This window comes from Macrosteles quadrilineatus, unplaced genomic scaffold (assembly GCF_028750875.1).
Source record: "Macrosteles quadrilineatus isolate MER2022 unplaced genomic scaffold, UCM_ALF_1.0 Scaffold_8__2_contigs__length_117827958, whole genome shotgun sequence".
Classification (NCBI taxonomy): domain Eukaryota; kingdom Metazoa; phylum Arthropoda; class Insecta; order Hemiptera; family Cicadellidae; genus Macrosteles; species Macrosteles quadrilineatus.
This window is the reverse complement of record NW_026542601.1, coordinates 47,001,539-47,019,335: the sequence shown is the minus strand read 5'-3', so window position 1 is coordinate 47,019,335 and position 17,797 is coordinate 47,001,539. Positions and strand designations below refer to the sequence as shown.

Sequence of the window (17,797 nt, the reverse complement as noted above, 5' to 3'; positions counted from 1 at the left end):
TTATTTGGTCAGATAATACATAAGAAGATTTGGTACATAAGAAGACTTTTTAACCCTTCATGACGGTTTAAAAAGTGTAGTTCTTCCTTCACAGTAATTTTGCAGTGTGTTAGCCACACTTTTAACCCACTGGTACTCAAGTAGTTTGTTGAATCTTACCAGCAAGCGCTAGTGTCGGATGTCCTTATAGTAGCACTCGTTCCGGCTGTCCAACGGTGACCAGGTGGCTAAGGCAATTGCACTGACGAGTGTGGAGCTCAGGTATTTCTATATGCGCGGGTTCGATTCCTGTACAGGTATCAAGAATCAAGAATTTATTTGCCGTTAGATAACATAGTTAGGCTTTGTCAAAATATCTTTTTTGAGAAAAAGTAAAAGTAAATCAACATACATGATTTAAAAAGTCCTCAGTTGAATAAAATGCGTTATCCTTAAGCAACTTACAAACAGTGGTACAAAATTTCTTAAATGGTAACATTTTTATATCAAAAGACAATTTGTTGTAAAATAAAATCTGATGGTAATTATGACTATTGAAATATTTTTTCACCACACTGTGATGCTTTTAGCTGTTTTACAAACATTAATTGGAGGCTGAAAGTTACGTATTTCTGTCCATGCCAGCTGTCATCATCGGCATTATGGGGACCGAGCAGGTTTTTACATCTCTAGGGCTGAAAATTACCTGCTCGCTTATTTACTTAAAACATTGGTGTATACTAAATACACAAGCAGTATCCAAATTATGTTCGTCCCAAGACAGCTTACTATCAAAATATATACCAAGAAGTTTTACAGGTTTTAATAAACTATCATCTAAGACTAGATTCAAATGGTTACTTAAAGTTAATGTGTTCTGTTTTACTTTCCTTAACATTTAATTTGTTTGCTAAAAACCATGATTTTGATTCCTCCATAGCTATTTTTAGTCTGTGTTGAACACTGAAATAATATACATCAGAATGTATGCAGGGTGGTGTCATCCACATACAAAACATACATCACAGAAACGTTAGAACTGTAGTCATTAATAAAAATTAAAAACAAGAAAGGACCTAGGAGAGAGCCTTGCGGCACTCCGACTGTAATTTGTAGGAAATCAGAATCATTGTTATTACAACTAACCATTTGTTTTCTATTGCTTAAATAGCTTTGGATCAAATTCAACTCATTATCGACAAAAGGTACAATCCATACTAAGCTTACTAATGTGGCTTAGCTGGTTGTTAAGGGCCCACCTAGCCCAAGTAGTGTCTGGATTGGGCGGAAGTTGGCGATATTTGCAAGTTCAATAGGGACACAACACTTGTCTTGCTTCTTTTACACTATTATAGAGGATAATTTTTTTTATTTATTTCGGTTAAATATGGATTTGACGTGTTGAAATACATATGCCAAAACAAAAACAAAACATCCTAAAAAAATACATTGATAAAGAAATTTTACACAAATCCTGAGTCAAAGGGTTAAGATGACTTTTCTTATAGCTTATAGTAAGTTTAGTCATAGTCAAAGTATATGTAAAGCACTTATGACCTTTTGGTAATTTGGTGCTCTCCCTGTTTCTTAGGTACCCAATTATCGAAAACCAGTATTTTTAGCTTTCCCTAAAGGCTTAACAACTCTTGATGGTGATTGTCTGTATTAAACTACACCATTCTGAAGAATCTAATGATTAACTCATTTGACTATGACCGATTTGTCAATTGTTGTGAGACGTTCCTTGAGGGGTGGCTGAAGTTGAGGCGGTCAAATGCCTTGCTCAAGCTGAGAAAGAAATTAGTAACAACACATTCTTCTTGTAGTAGGTCAATGATGTGTTTTGCGAGCTGTGAAAGAGCAATTATAATTTACCTGCTTTTTGTAATTGAGAAAGCCATGTTGTTGTAGTGCGAGAACCTTATTCCGTTCCAGATGAGGTAGAAGTCTATTCAGGATAAATCTTTCGATGATTTTGGAGAAAGTCAGAATAAGTGGCTTTAGTCTGTAAGTGGTTTTATCTGTTGGATATTTTTTGTGTTTCTAGTAGACTTTTGAATGTTTATTGTGGGAAAGCGCCTTGTTTCATAGTTAGTCAGTGCTTGAATTAGCTGACTATTTTGGCTGATATTTAATCAATACCTGATGTTTCAGTGAGGCAGACAGAACCTTCAATGACCTGACCCAATATCCGGTGTTTCCCTGGGTGCTACAAGACTACACCTCTACCACAATCAACCTGCTCAGTTTTCATTCGTATCGTGATCTCTCCAAGCCTGTCGGTGCTCTCAACCCCATTAAACTGCAAAGACTAAAGGTATCAGACCAGTAGTAGAATTTTCTTAGTGTGACCAGTGCCGGATTACTGGAAATGTAGGATTATTGAGCAATGATTAAAGAAATCAGCCATTGTGAGGATATCAGCACTCAGCACCGCTCTAATAGGCGGAGATAGTAAACAAATGACCCATTGAAAAGATTATGATTAAAATAAATACCTTATACTCATTACTTAGCCATTGCAGATTCAGTACTAGTGTTTCAACAAATAAAATCTTATTTTAGCAGTTTAACCCTGTTTAAACTTTTTAGCTACTTAATGACATCGACACACGCTGCTAAAGGACACTTTCCCATCGGTAGCTTTTTAAAAAAATGTTGGTATACTGTTCAGTAGAACTCTAATTATTCTAATCAATCGGGACTGACCCAAAAAGTTTTCATATTAAAAAATTCATATAATTGAATTTTTTTAAATCATGCTATTAAATGAACAATTTTTTTATGAATACAACTTTATTAATTTAATGTAAATTTATGTATTATTAAAACATGTAAAATTTTAAATTTTTTAAAACTACCTGTTAGGGATGGTCAAGTCTCGAAATTTCGGGAAATTTTCGGGAAATTTTAAATCTCGTTACACGAGACGAGATTTCTTTTTGGCCGAGATTTTTACCGAGACGGGAATAAAAAAAAAAAAATAAAAAAAAAAAATAAAAACGCCTGCAGAAAGTCAATGCAATACCCGCAATACAGGAGCGTGTTGTAGTTGCGTTTCCTTTGTGAAGGCGTTCTTATTTCATTAATTCTTTAAATGTAAATATTACTTTAATTATTTTAATAATATTACTTTAATAACATTTGAGAATTTTTGTAAAGTGTAAGCAGTGTGAGAAATGTTTTATTACTATAAAAAGTCAAAACAAGTAACTATTTTATAAAAATTAATATTGCTTTTATTTTATGATTTATTTTATTTTAGGATAAGTTGAACTCTATCCTAACTGATATCACTATGTTTCCTAATCGTAGGCATTTTTAATAAGTTAGGTGTGATTAATAAAAAAATGTTATGCTGATGTTTTTTAATAAAAGATTGTAAATATTCTTGCCTATTATCATTATTTTTGTATTTAAACAGTCATCTAACAATGTTACAAAATCAGGTAAAAATTTTGAACGTGCATTTCCCGTTGTGTATGAGAAGGGAAATCCCGTCTCGATCTCGTCTCGAAATTTTATGAGAAATAAAAAATCTCGTCTCGTCTTGTCTCGAACTAAAAATCCAATCTCGTCCATCCCTACTACCTGTATACTGTATATACTATTATAAGTAGCCTTATTGTTTTATATAAATTATTTTAAGATATGATATGACTATTTGTTATAATTTTAATTTTTCTTCACCTGTTTAATAGCTACACAATTTCGTGTAAACGTTTATGTGTCAATAAAAATATATTTGTATTTATTTATTTACATTTATTCTTCTGTGGTCACAGTTACAGGGTGTCTAGTAGTCGGGAAAATCGGGAAAGTCGGGAATTAGTATTGAATTTCAAAATGGTCTTGAAAAGTCGGGATTTAGTCTTAAATTTGATTTCAAAGTCGGGAGTTTTCATGATTTCGCCGCGATCGTCGTCTTTCGTTTACGTAACTGCGAAAGCCAATGATGATATCTGCTCGGCCGCGGGAAATGTTCATGATTTTGTCGCGATCGCGAACGACGACGATGACGTTTCCGTGACCGCGGGAGATGACGGTGATGTCTAAACAGCCGCGGGAATTGTTCATGATTTCGCCACGATCGCAGACGATGACGATGACGTTTCTGAGACCGCGGGAGACGACGATGATGTCATTGATGTCTACAAGGCCGCGGGAAATGTTCATAATTTTGCCGTGATCGCGGACGACGATGATCACGTTTCTGTAACCGCTGCAATCAATGATGATGTCTAAACGTACGGTACGCGGAAGATTTCATGATAAAAAAAAACCAAATTTGCTAGTTAGAATTTTTTATTGCTGCATTATTTCTTTACTTGAAAACATGACATTATCATAATACTACTTTATGACAAAGACAGGGGTTGGTGTAGTATTATTTAGAAAATTTGGTTAAGCTCTATAAAAATTGGTATCGGTATCAAGAATTGAGAATCGATACATTTTGGTATCAACACCCACTAATTGTTGAAAAAACTAGTCTTGAAAAATCTGGAATTAGTCTTGAAAAGTCTGGAATTAGTCTTGAATTTTGTAATGGAAATAAACTAGACACCCTGCAGTTAAATCGTGAACATCTTCGACATCGTCTCTCACCAACATTGGCTGTACCCTACCCTACCCTTGCCACTTCTTCCCCTTTTCTTCACCAGTGGCATTTCATAAGAGAGGTCGCGAGAGAAAAAAATGTTCAGTGGATGTGCCGGGAATCGAACCTGTCCCTACCACACGAAGTCCGAGACGCTAACCACTAGGCTAGGAACACACCCATATATTCATGTAACATTTGTATTATTTCTGTTGATAGGAACGTTACGAGGAAATGCCAGAAAACAAGTTCCTATACGGATCTCACTACTCGGCTCCTGGGTTTGTGTTGTTTTATCTCACAAGGCTTTACCCTCACTACATGCTGTGTCTGAACAACGGAACATTCGACAAAGCTGACAGGATGTTCAACAGGTAGTTACTACTGTCAGCATTAAAAGATTGACATTGGTTCTTCTAGAAAATCAAAAGAGGACTAAGCTCTTCTGTAAGAACTTTGTATGTGGAACTTCTTTCAGTAGTTATCTGATTTTATATTCAGGTTGACAAGATGTATGATGAATCAGTCACTGATTTACTTTGTATCCATTTTGGTTTTATATTCGTAAATCTGGTCTAAAGATGTTGATGCTTTAACTTCCTTAATTTTTCTTCCTAAGGCATTGTGGTAATTCCCAATCTGCTAAATTTACATTGTGAACCTGTTTGCTTTCCACTTTAACAAAGTAATTGGAAATTTGCATAGCTCATTTTCTGAAACAGCAATAAGCTACTTTGTGTTTTACCAATAAACATCTCACAGTATTTATTATTTATTTATTTATGAAATTTATTTTTGAGAGATTAAAAGGTAGAAAGGACTTGTTCCTCTTATTTGCCTTTCGTATAAAGATAAAGGCATTTTTAATTTAATTTAATTTCTTTTAACTATATGGTAGAATAATATATAAAAAAGTGCAGAACAACAAATCGTTATTAGAAAACTTTTACTTATTGCAGTGTGGCAGACGTGTGGAGGAATATTTTGAATAACATGTCTGACTTCAAAGAATTGGTTCCTGAATTTTACGACCCAACCAACAACGGAGATTTTCTTTGTAACAAGTTCGGGATAAATTTTGGCTACAGGTCTGACAATACAAAGGTCGGCGACGTTGAACTTCCGCCGTGGGCTGAAGGTATGAAGATATAAAAATTCATTTGAACTTCAACCATCTTAAAGTTTAACATGGCTAAAAGTATCCAAATCTCATTTGACATTTAGATTTTCAGGATTTTTTAGTGATGATAGCAGACTTAACTGAATGGGAAATGGAACAAGAAACTCAAAACTTTACACTATATACACAAAACATTACAATATTTCTCTGTTACTGACAGCATTTGGTATGTTACCATGTTTGAATGGGAACTGTTTTTCACTTTGTAGGGCCTAAAGACTTTGTTACGAAGATGAGGGAAGCATTAGAGTCTGATTACGTCTCTAGAAATCTTCACAACTGGATTGATCTAATCTTCGGCTACAAGCAGACAGGAGACGAAGCAGCCAAGGCTGATAACTGTAGGTAAAGGTTTTACTTTATACTTACTTAGTTATCGTTCTAAAAAACTGTACATATTCTCATTTTTCAATGATTGTAAAAAGTTAAATAAATATTTATTAGGCGTATTGGCTAAATTTTTGAAAATACTTTTTGTTGCAAAACTTTTTTGTTCAGAAACAGGATACATAAATTATTTATACATTAAATTACACCTGTATAGCTTTTGTTGTTCCGTAGTCAGTTGATTCATTTATTTAAAATAAATGCTCTTCTTGACTTATCTTCTGCGATATTTCCATGATAATTTTCAGTGCAATATACATACTGTATACACGTGGATTGTTTAGAGTAACTAATTATAGTAGCATGAAAACCAGGGCCTCCCCGAGGGCGGGGCGAGCGGGGCAACCGCCCTGGGCGCCGCGGCTAGGGAGGTGCCGCAGCTTTGGAAGGTAAAAAATTTAACAACGTTATTGGCAAACCGAAAACAAATATTCTACGGGAAACTCATAAACATGTAATAAATGACAATGACAATTCTAAAAAAAGGCAATCCATAGCTTTCATTTCATTCATAAAATAAATACCGTTATTTAATATACAATTCGTACTATTACTACTTTTACGTCTGACATGTGACTTGTTGGCAATACTGCGAGTCCGAGACACACACACTGCGTTCTACGTATTCGCCCTCACGCCTCACCTACACTTTCTTGTTTCCAACCTCAAACTCTTACGTCAACTCAAAGTCGTTTTGTGATGTCCGCTGTGAGTCGTAAATTCTATGTTTTTAGTAATTAAGTTCAGTGTAGTTTTTACGTTTATAAAAAATACTTGCAAAACGTTCAATAGAGATATATCGGTTGGGTCTAATGACGCAAACCCCCCAAATACCTTTTTTGGAAACAGGGGAAAATTTAAATCTCGCCCCGGGCGTCCCTGATGAAAACCAGTAACTTAATGGTAGGAAATTATTGTATGTCATGACAATTTTTGGTGCTCTAGTGCCGCTAAAAGAATGTTTTCTTTATTTTATTTTTATTGTTAAATTTATTTTTCTGGTCAAAGGGAAGTGAGCTGGTCAAAGGGTAGAGTGTGGGATTTCTTTCCTCGAGGTCTCATGTTCAAATCCCGCTAATCATCAATGGATTTTATCCACGTGATAATGCTGCAACCTTCTATCCTGAAGTAATGTGAAAAATAATCCCAAGCTAGAGCCTAGTTAACAAAATATTGCTTCTTCTCTATAATCATATTTTTGTACCTAATCCTGTCTGTGTGCTGCAGTGTTCTGTGATGTGTGCTATGAAGGGGTCGTTGACCTCTGTGCTATATCTGACTACAACAAGAGACATGCGCTGGAAGTTCAGATCATGGAGTTTGGCCAGATACCGAAGCAGATATTTTTTCAACCGCACCCAAAAAGGACTACTTTCTGGGTGGATCGACCTGTTACCAGTGTCAGTTGTGCTGGTGAGTTGAATGTTGAACAGAATATTTGTTAAGAGATGTATTTAAAATAGTTAAATATACAGTTAAATATACACTAATTAATGTGAATCGTCATTTAACAATTGTGTAAGATCAGATAATAACTATATTTCTGATTCCTGGATAGCTGTGGGATGGTAATAAATTCTTATCCAAGCCTAACAGTCGTGAAAGTCTAGATGTAGCTGATTAAGGATTTCAATTTTAGATTAACTCGTCTAAGTAAATAATGTACCTGTAGTTATCAGATGGACATTAATATAGTCCTGAGAAATGTCAGTAGCATTTTTTAAACTCAAAACTGTGTTTAGCTGCCCTTAATCGTTGGGCTTTAGCAAACAGCTGGTCTTTGTCAGTAAAAAAGCATACTGCGGTACAGGCATCTCATTGTATTCTAGACTAATCCTTCACTAATATTTGACTTAAAATACGCCTGGTTGCATCCCCATTTCAATTGACCAAACTCATTCACTGATAAAAATTTCATTCGTCCCAAACTGAGTATATTTTAATTTTTGTTAAAACATATCTTTCTTGTACCCCTCTTTGATCGTGCTCATTAGAAGAAAAAAAAAAAATACTGGCAACATCAGTCGTATGAAACAGAGGAAACATTTAATGGTGCACTTAAGTGGTGCCTTGCACTAGTCGCTTCTCCTTGCTCTTCACAAGTGTTGGTCCAAGCACATACAAGAACTGAAATGCTTGGTCGTCCCATAGCAAGTTTCCTCTGTGCATCAATCCATTAAATAGCTTAAATATTTTCCCACCATATCTGTTTTACTGTTTCCAAACAATACTGTTCTTATATTATTAGTTCTTAATCTTTCTAACTGAAAACTGTTTAAGTAATCATATTTCTTTGCATCTTCCTGCTGCATGTACCAGATCTGGTGAGGCGTCTGGTCCCATCTTTGACCCTGGTATCTCACAAGGACGCAGTAACTGCTGTGACCTTGACTCCTGATAAGAAGCAGGCTGTGTCTGTCGGCCGAGACGGACTTTTGAAGATCCACTCAGTCGAGGGTGGCAGACAGGAGCGCAGTGCGGCTTTAGCTGCGACACCTCTCTCATCGTTGGTAGCCTTCCTGCCTACCTCCGTTATTGTGGGATCGTGGGACAGCAATATGCAAGTGCTTGATTATTTACTCGTAAAAAGATTATTATAATAGATATACAACAAATTCTTTTCATCCCTAAAAAGGGTCCATTAGATTAGTAGCCAGATTCCCTAAGTATCCTTTTATCAGGTTCAAAATTGTAATCTTATAGGCCTATAGGTCCTTTTTACAAATATTCCAAATTCAAACTATTGTTGGTGAATTTTCTTTTAGATAGGGCATTATACTTGTTAGAAGAATATCTGGAAGATAAGTAATTTTAAAATTTAAAGGTTTAAAATAGGTTTTATATAAACAAGGTAGACATTCAGTATTTGGTTCCACGTTCAGATTTGGGCAATTCTGAAATTCGGTACCTATCAAGCCCAAATTCATAAATTCTCAAAAATTGGCGATTCCTTAATATTGCCTGTAGATGTTGAGGGATCAGGAATCGGAATCGGAGAAATTGTACTAGATTAGTTTTGAATAATAATCAATGTTTAATTTTAAAATCCACTCACTTAAATATCGGCCACCAGTTAAGCATACCAATTGAGCAATACCCAACTAAAGGTTACTCCTGAAAATTTCAAATCTTTTTTCAACCATTTATTTCTAGTACCAACAGTCTAATAATCTCTAAAAATCAATTATGGAACTTTTAGACTCTATTTTGAATGTAAACTTATTACTTAACCCACAGTATCATGTACGATGTGGCATGTGGCCGCGTGATAGACACAATGCTGGGTCATGAGGATGCGGTCACATGTGTGTGTTGGGCTGCCGAGCGTCGTCTGCTGGTCACAGGCTCGTGGGACGGCTGGGTGCGGCTGTGGCAGACCGAGACCTTTCCTCCGTCAGAGCCAATCAGACCAGCGTCCGACCTCGTCAGTCAGTTGGATCACGACGGACGTGTCACTTGTCTATGTGTCAACAGGTGAGGTGAATAAAACATCTTATTATATATACAAAACTATCTTTGTTATTAGTAAAAAAGTGAAAGCTGTTTCAGACAATTGCTACAACCAAGGAGTAAACTGCTGTACGGAGAACTGCTGTCATTGACTGTTGGATACTGAAGTAGATATCTCATATTTTTGGACCAGGTGTTCCCAGTATTTTTTACTAAAAAGTTGTAAAGAGATACTAATGGATTGTGTTACAGCCTAGATTTCCATCCTTAGTTACTCAGACCTAATTATCGGCAGAAGTCTGGAGCAATCGGCAAACATATAGCGCAATACTGTATTTGAAAAATCCTAAATTTTCAAGTTTTGGTTGACTCTGCTCCAAACTCCAGTTTTCGAAACCCCAACTATCCAAATCAGAAATTTTAGGAACTTCTTACAGAAAGAATTTTTCAAAAAAACCTAAAACTGCAGTAGTAAGAATCGTTATTAAAGAAGGCAGATGCCTTGATCGTATCAAAATCCTGAAGAGCTCCCATGGTCGTGCAGATATCATCCTTAAAATGGTTTACAATACCTGAATATAGTAATCCTTTGTTGCTGATTTAGGCAACTAGTTTCGGTTATTGTTTTGAACCATCTTCAGGCCTCAAGGTGTCAAGTGATCTCTTCATTCGAAGGTCGTTAACAAACAGAGTTCAATAAATAAAACATATACAAGACGGATATCATCATCGTCACCTACAGTCACAGAAACATCATCCTCTGCAATCATGGTAAAAGCGTTAATTTTACGATCTTGAAATCATTGTACACACATTCTGTGATCACAATTCAAAAAGCATGGCTTGTGGAGCTCAGCCTCCACAATATAGTCAAATGTCCCACCAACAAGGCAATCATGTGAAGTCAAGCCATGGTACAACCCAGAACAATGGTCGCGCATGCGCAGCGACCATATCAGTCGAGGGTGAGTGAACCACCGGTTGTTGTGCTGCATCGTTAAAACGAGGAAGATGGCTTCGTAGACTTGTGGAACATGGGGGTAAAGCCCCCACTAACTGTTAAACTAATTTATTTCAGTAAATAATCTGTTTCAGATATCACCTATCAACAACTTTAATGTAATTTCCATTGTCACCTTTTAATGTCGATATTTTGCTTAATCCTTAGTTCACGTGGTGTCCAGTTGTCTGATTGTCTGATGATTGTTGCATATATTCAATAGCCAATACTATTTCTGTAGTTAAAATGTTTCAATTAATATTAATAATTATCAAAGCTGGCTTTTTGGGCCTGTGATTCACGGTAAATTGTCTCCCTTGGTTAAATTAAGAGGTTCAGTTGTCGTTTCCTACACAATTGGTTTTGTCTTAACAGTCAAATAATCGACAATAATCACCAATATCGTAGCCCAAACGCCACAGGCTTGACTCGGTCTACTTTCTATACAATTTCCCAATTTTGGTAAAAATCCAACTATTGGAATGAGGTACGGTCCCAATAAATTTGGATGACTGGAGTTCTACTGAATTTAAAATTAATGCTTTAAAAAGTTATCTGTGCAATCGATTATGCTACTAACTGATGTTAATGATCAATTAAATTATGCTACATCTTTCCAAAATGTCCATTATCATACAAAAATGGAATCTGTTATTTTTTAATTCATCAAAGTTGGTTATTAATTAGTTAATAATTCATTTAACTAATTGAAACGTGACTATTACAAGTTAAAACTGTTTGTGGCAATTTCTTAACCATCTTATATATTTCAGAACAAATACACAGTTGGCTTCCGGCACTGAAGATGGTGAAATATTCTTGTGGTCTTTGATCACATTCACTGTAACACAGAAAATAACAGGCAAGTAATCACTTAATTTTGATTTATATGAGGGTTGTCCAGTAATTAATCGACATTTCGGATTGGTGTCACTTGGGGCGGTGCTTTCGCCTCCATCTTGGTATCAGAGCGTTCCTACACTCAGTAGCCTACACATCCTATCTATTAAGATGGCGGTGATGGGCCTGATTCTACTTTGACCTGGCATGACCATGTTGTAGTTTTGAAAAATAAACTGAGTTCAAGTATATTTGCACTTAAACAATTACGAGGTGTAAGCCCGTCCTACGTACGGGAATTCAGTAGTCAGTTAAAACCGTGTACAATTCAGATCAGCTAGTTTACACATATAAAGACAAAGTTTCTTGCAGTTTTAATGTGAAAAATCATCTTGTAAACAAATGTTGTGTGACCAAATATGTTTTTATTCCATCATAGGCCTATACGATATGCATTTTAAATCCGATAATTTTACAATAAAACAGCAATTCTGCAATTTTTACGATGTGAAAAGCGTTGAAGTGAGATTTGCAGCCGATTCGCACAGACGCACACTGATTATAAGTCAGTGTGTGTAGCCTACAGTAGAGAGAGTAATAGTCAATTGAGAAGTGTATAGACCTAGTCAACGATACCGCCTTCCATAGCATACCTGCCTCTTCCATAATTATTATCATCACAATACAACTACTATACACAATTTCCAGTAGGTCTGAATAGAAACGACCTAAAATAAAACGATAATATCCAATAAAATTCACAGTACACATAATTTAACTTTGGTGTCCTAAAATCAAAACTAATCGTCACACCTTTCCTTTAAATCAATTTCACTGCATTAATTGCTAAATAAATAAGTGTAAACAAAGAAAAGTAAAAACAATAACAGTTTGTTTTGAAACAGCTGTTTGGTTCAAATAACATTCATTTGAAAAAAAGAACTGGTCACATGTAGCAGGAATATAAAAAGTAAACACGCCAGTAAAGCTAATGACGTAATTGTCGATGTTTATTATCCATACCATTATCAGTTCTATCCTTGATAATTACCCACCCTCATTGAATAAATGTACATCGTAATTTCCCATATTAGTTAATTTAAACTACAATATATTCATAGTTGAAATAAAAGTGATATTTTCACGTTCGGGGGCGCTGATATAGGCACCCCCAAACGTAACCACAACTGAACACGATTTCATAAAAGGATGGTTTGTCTAATTGCAGTATCCTAGGTCAATGTTGACGTTGTGTTCAATCTATGTCATCCATCTGTTTATCTTTGTATAAAACCCGGCTGAGGTTGTGGTGGTAATTTAAAATCGTGATTCCTGATTATTCTTGATCTTCTTTTTATAACATCAATATTTCCGTGCCTAATCCAAACAAAGTTGAAGCAGACAAACATTAATTGTAAACAAAAAGCTACAATTAAGAATTAAATCTTTCCTTGAAAAGTGGAGCAGTAAAATAATTTGCATTTATCCTTTTTTATTAAGACTCGTGTACAGAGCCTCGATTTGTACTGTGGTTTAATTAATTTTGGTTAAAACTGTGGTTTAAACTGTGGTCTAATTATCTCTACTAATCTTACTTATTTCCTATAATCAATGACAAAATAAGAGTAAATAATTGAGCGGAGCGAGCGAAGCGAGCGAAGCTCTTATACGTCGACTTTTATGCATTTCGTAATACGCAAACTCCTCCTAGACGGCTGAATCAATCGTTTTCAAATTTTGCATGGTGATAAAGACCATATCGGTGAGTGCCAACATCTATATGGCGTTAAAAAAGTCTCTCAGGAATCCGCCCCACTGGGTCTCAAAGTTTCAATGTAATCCTTATGGAAGCAGTATTTGACACATAAACAAAGACATATGATCAGCTGTTAACTTTTGAATACAGCAGATAAATAAATAGCTGATCTGATACCATTATTCCACAGATATTAGAACATAAACGGTGGTATGGATCAAAAATATAATCAAATGACGACACTAGCTTGAGGTCCGTGACGTAGGAAGTGGTGAATGAAGTAGTAAAGGTGAGCAGTCTGGAGTGTGGGAACTGTTTATGACGATTAGATTAAGGTATCTGCATTCCTAAAATTCTATAGGAAGGGAGGAAAATGGGTCCGCGACGTAGGAATTGGTGAAGGAAGTAGTCAAGGAGAACTGTCCAGAGTGTGGGAACTGTTTATGACGATTAGATTTAGGTATCTGCATTCCTAAAATTCTATGGGAAGGGAGGCAAACGGGTCCGCGACGTAGGAAGTAGTGAAGGAAGTAGTCAAGGCGAGCTGTCCGGAGTGTGGGAACTGTATATGACAATTAGATTAAGGTATCTGCAATCCTAAAATACTATTGGAAGGGAAGGAAACAGGCCCGCGACGTAGGAAGTGGTGAAGGAAGTAGTAAAAGCGAGCTGTTCGGGGTATGGGATCTGTTTATGACTATTAGATTAAGGTATTTGCAATTATAAAATGCTATGGGAAGGGAGGGAAATAGGTCCGCGACGTAGGAAGTGGTGAAGGAAATAGTCAAGGCGAGCTGTCCGGAGTGTGGAAACGGTTGATGACTATAAGATTAAGGTATCTACAATCCTAAAATGCTATGGGACGGAAGGAATACAGGTCCGCGATGTACAAAGTGGTGAAGGAAGTAGTCAAGGCGAGCTGTCCGGAGTGTGGGAATTATTAATGACGATTAGATTAAGGTATCTGCTTCCCTAAAATTCTATGGGAAGGGAGGAAAACGGGTCCGCGACGTAGGCAGTGGTGAAGGAAGTAGTCAAGGTGAGCTGTCCGGAGTGTGGAAACTGTTTATGACGATTAGATTTAGGTATCTGCATTCCTAAAATTCTATGGGAAGGGAGAAAAACGGGTCGGCGACGTAGGAAGTGGTGAAGGAAGTAGTCAAGGCGAGCTCTCCGGAGAGTGGGAACTGTTTATGACAATTAGATTAAGGTATCTGCATTCCTAAAATTCTATGGGAAGAGAAGAATACGGGTCCGCGACGTAGGAAGTGTTGAAGGAAATAGTCAAGACGAGCTCTCCGAAGAGTGGGAACTGTTTATGACAATTAGATTAAGGTATCTGCATTCCTAAAATTCTATGGGAAGGGAGGAAAACGGGTCCGCAACGTAGGAAGTGGTGAAGGAAGTAGTAAAGGCGAGCTGTTCGGGGTATAGGATCTGTTTATGACCATTAGATTAAGGTATTTGCAATCATAAAATGCTATGGATAGGGAGGAAAACAGGTCCGCGACGTAGGAAGTAGACAAGGCGAGCTGTCCAGAGTGTGGGAACTGTTTATGACAATTAGATTTAGGTATCTGCATTCCTAAAATTCTATGGGAAGGGAGGAAAACGGGTCCGCGACGTAGGAAGTAGTGAAGGAAGTAGTCAAGGCGAGCTGTCCGGAGTGTGGGAACTGTATATGACAATTAGATTAAGGTATCTGCAATCCTAAAATACTATTGGAAGGGAAGGAAACAGGCCCGCGACGTAGGAAGTGGTGAAGGAAGTAGTAAAGGCAAGCTGTTCGGGGTATGGGATCTGTTTATGACCATTAGATTAAGGTATTTGCAATTATAAAATGCTTTGGGAAGGGAGGAAAACAGGTCCGCGACGTAGGAAGTGGTGAAGGAAATAGTCAAGGCGAGCTGTCCGGATTGTGGGAACTATTAATGACGATTAGATTAAGGTATCTGCATTCCAAAAATGCTATGGAAAGGGAGGAAAATAGGTCCGCGACGTAGGAAGTGGTGAAGGAAATAGTCAAGGCGAGCTGTCCGGAGTGTGGAAACGGTTGATGACTATTAGATTAAGGTATCTACAATCCTAAAATGCTATGGGACGGAAGGAAAACAGGTCTGCGATGTACAAAGTGGTGAAGGAAGTAGTCAAGGCGAGCTGTCCGGAGTGTGGGAACTATTAATGACGATTAGATTAAGGTATCTGCATTCCTAAAATTCTATGGGAAGGGAGGAAAACGGGTCCGCGACGTAGGAAGTGGTGAAGGAAGTAGTCAAGGCGAGCTCTCCGGAGAGTGGGAACTGTTTATGACAATTAGATTAAGGTATCTGCAATCCTAAAATGCTATTGGAAGGGAAGGAAACAGGTCCGCGACGTAGGAAGTGGTGAAGGAAGTAGTAAAGGCAAGCTGTTCGGGGTATGGGATCTGTTTGATGACCATTAGAATAAGATATTTGCAATCCTAAAATGCTATGGGAAGGGAGGAAAACAGGTCCGCGACGTAGGAAGTGGTGATGGAAATAGTCAAGGCAAGCTGTCCGGAGTGTGGAAACTGTTTATGACTATTAGATTAGGGTATCTACAATCCTAAAATGCTATGGGACGGGAGGAAAACAGGTCCGCGATGTACGAAGTAGTGAACGAAGTAGTCAAGGCGAGCTGTCCGGAGTGTGGGATCTGTTTATGACCAATAGATTAAGGTATTTGCATTCCAATAATGCTAAGGGAAGGGAGGTAAACAGGTCCGTGAGGTAGGAAGTGATGAAGGAAGCAGTAAAGGCGAGTTTTTCGGAGTGTGGGAACTGTTTATGATGATTAGATTAAGGTATCTTGGTATCTACAATTTTAAAATTCTATGGGAAGAGAGGGAAACAGTTCTGCGACGTAAGAAGAGGTGAAGGAAGTAGTAAGGTGAGCAGTGTGGAGTTTGGAAACTGGAAACCGTTTGTAGCAGTTAGATTAATGTATCTGCAATGCTGAAATGCTATGAGAAGGGATGGAAGAATGTCCACGACATATACAATGGTGAAAGAAGTAGTAAAGGCTAGCAGTGTGGAGTGTGGGCAATGTTTGTGGCAATTAGATTAGCGTATCTAAAATACTAAAATGCTATGGAAAGTTATGAAAACAGGTCCACGATGTAGGAAGTGGCTTAGGAAGTAGTAATGTATGAACATATTGTGAGAAACGTCTGTAACAGTTAGATTAATGTATCTTCAATCCCAAAATGCTATGAGAAGGGAAGGAAACAGGCTTCACGACGTAGGAAGTTGTGAAGGAAGTAGTAAAGGCTGGCAGTGCAGAGTGAGGGAACCTTTTGGGCAGTTAGATAAATGTATCTAATACTTAAATGCTATGAGAAGGGAAGGAAACAGGTCTGACGTAGGAAATGGTAAAGGAAGTAGTAAAGCTTGCAGTGCAAGTGTGGGAACTGTCTTTGGCAATTAAATTAATGTATCTGCAATCCTAAAATGCTATGGGAAGAGAGGGAAACATCTCCACGACGTAGGGGAGGGTGAAGGAAGTAGTAAAGGTGGGCAGTGTTGAGTGTGGGAATGGATTAATGTATCTGCAATGCTAAAATGCTATGGGAAGAGACTGTAGACTGTAGGTTAAAATGATTATGAAGCACGAATCGTTACATATTTTGATACTTATTCAATCGTTTACAATAGAAATTTACAACTAAGTTGACAACAGCTGAGTTTTACTCCATAGAGGCTAAAAACGAATTTTATTCCCTAAAGAGTAAAAATGCTACTTTAGACCCGCAACGCATGCACCAATGACGACTGTTTTTACTGCATTATGACAAAAACAATATAATACGACCCCTTGATGACTCCGCTCAATATTGTGGATGCATCTGCGAACGCCACCTAGTATAACCTCATACTTCCATAGTTTATATTTAACCAGCTGTTAGTTAAAACAAATTATATTGCTCTAAAACAAATCGAAGATTACAAAGATTGCTTTACAAAATAATTTTAACATCCTAGTATTTTACTATGTATATTGAATTAATCTGTTATCCTCTTACAGAAGAATTGAACGTATTAATGATTAGCATTACACATAGTATAATTAAGTCAACCCTAAGTATGTCTTTAATTTTTTATCTAAATGCTGAATTTGTGACACAAAAGCTGAATGTTTACAGCTGTTATGTTAAGCAAATTATTTTATGCCAAAAGCTAGTTTAGAATCTTAGCGTCGGCTGCTAGACTTTTTAAAAATTAAAACTTAATTTCCAAAAAACTGGGACCCTAAACTAAAATTATGGCTTCGACATTCCCTAGTTCTCAAAATTATCTTTCTTTCAACACAAAAATCATGAAAATCCGTCGAGTGTTTGATCCAGAATCGTGAAATAAAAAAACACTGTTTCGTTTTAATATTATAGATGTGGCGAACTAGAATGGCCTTCTCTCATACAGACATACTATGGAATTTTTCATAGCCATATAAGCTATGGGTTACTTGTTTGGCGGTCTTCTGCTCACGCAAAAGAATTTTCAATCTGCAGCAAAGGGCAGTTAGGGTCATAGCTGCTGTAGATAGGCACCATGATTGCACTGATTTTTTTTAAAGAATAGGTACCAA

The 17,797-nt window shown here is 36.9% G+C and overlaps 1 protein-coding gene across 1 annotated transcript in view; it reads left to right on the top strand.

The window, feature by feature from the left end:
• LOC129000359 (protein FAN-like) overlaps positions 1-17,797 on the top strand; it is a 55,529-nt gene that overhangs the window by 19,560 nt on the left and 18,172 nt on the right. The window contains exons 8-15 of the mRNA XM_054427323.1: positions 2,134-2,296; positions 4,799-4,953; positions 5,539-5,717; positions 5,969-6,100; positions 7,374-7,559; positions 8,466-8,706; positions 9,384-9,620; positions 11,370-11,458. Of these exons, the coding sequence (XP_054283298.1) occupies positions 2,134-2,296; positions 4,799-4,953; positions 5,539-5,717; positions 5,969-6,100; positions 7,374-7,559; positions 8,466-8,706; positions 9,384-9,620; positions 11,370-11,458 (1,382 nt within the window). The remainder of the gene's footprint in view (positions 1-2,133; positions 2,297-4,798; positions 4,954-5,538; positions 5,718-5,968; positions 6,101-7,373; positions 7,560-8,465; positions 8,707-9,383; positions 9,621-11,369; positions 11,459-17,797) is intronic.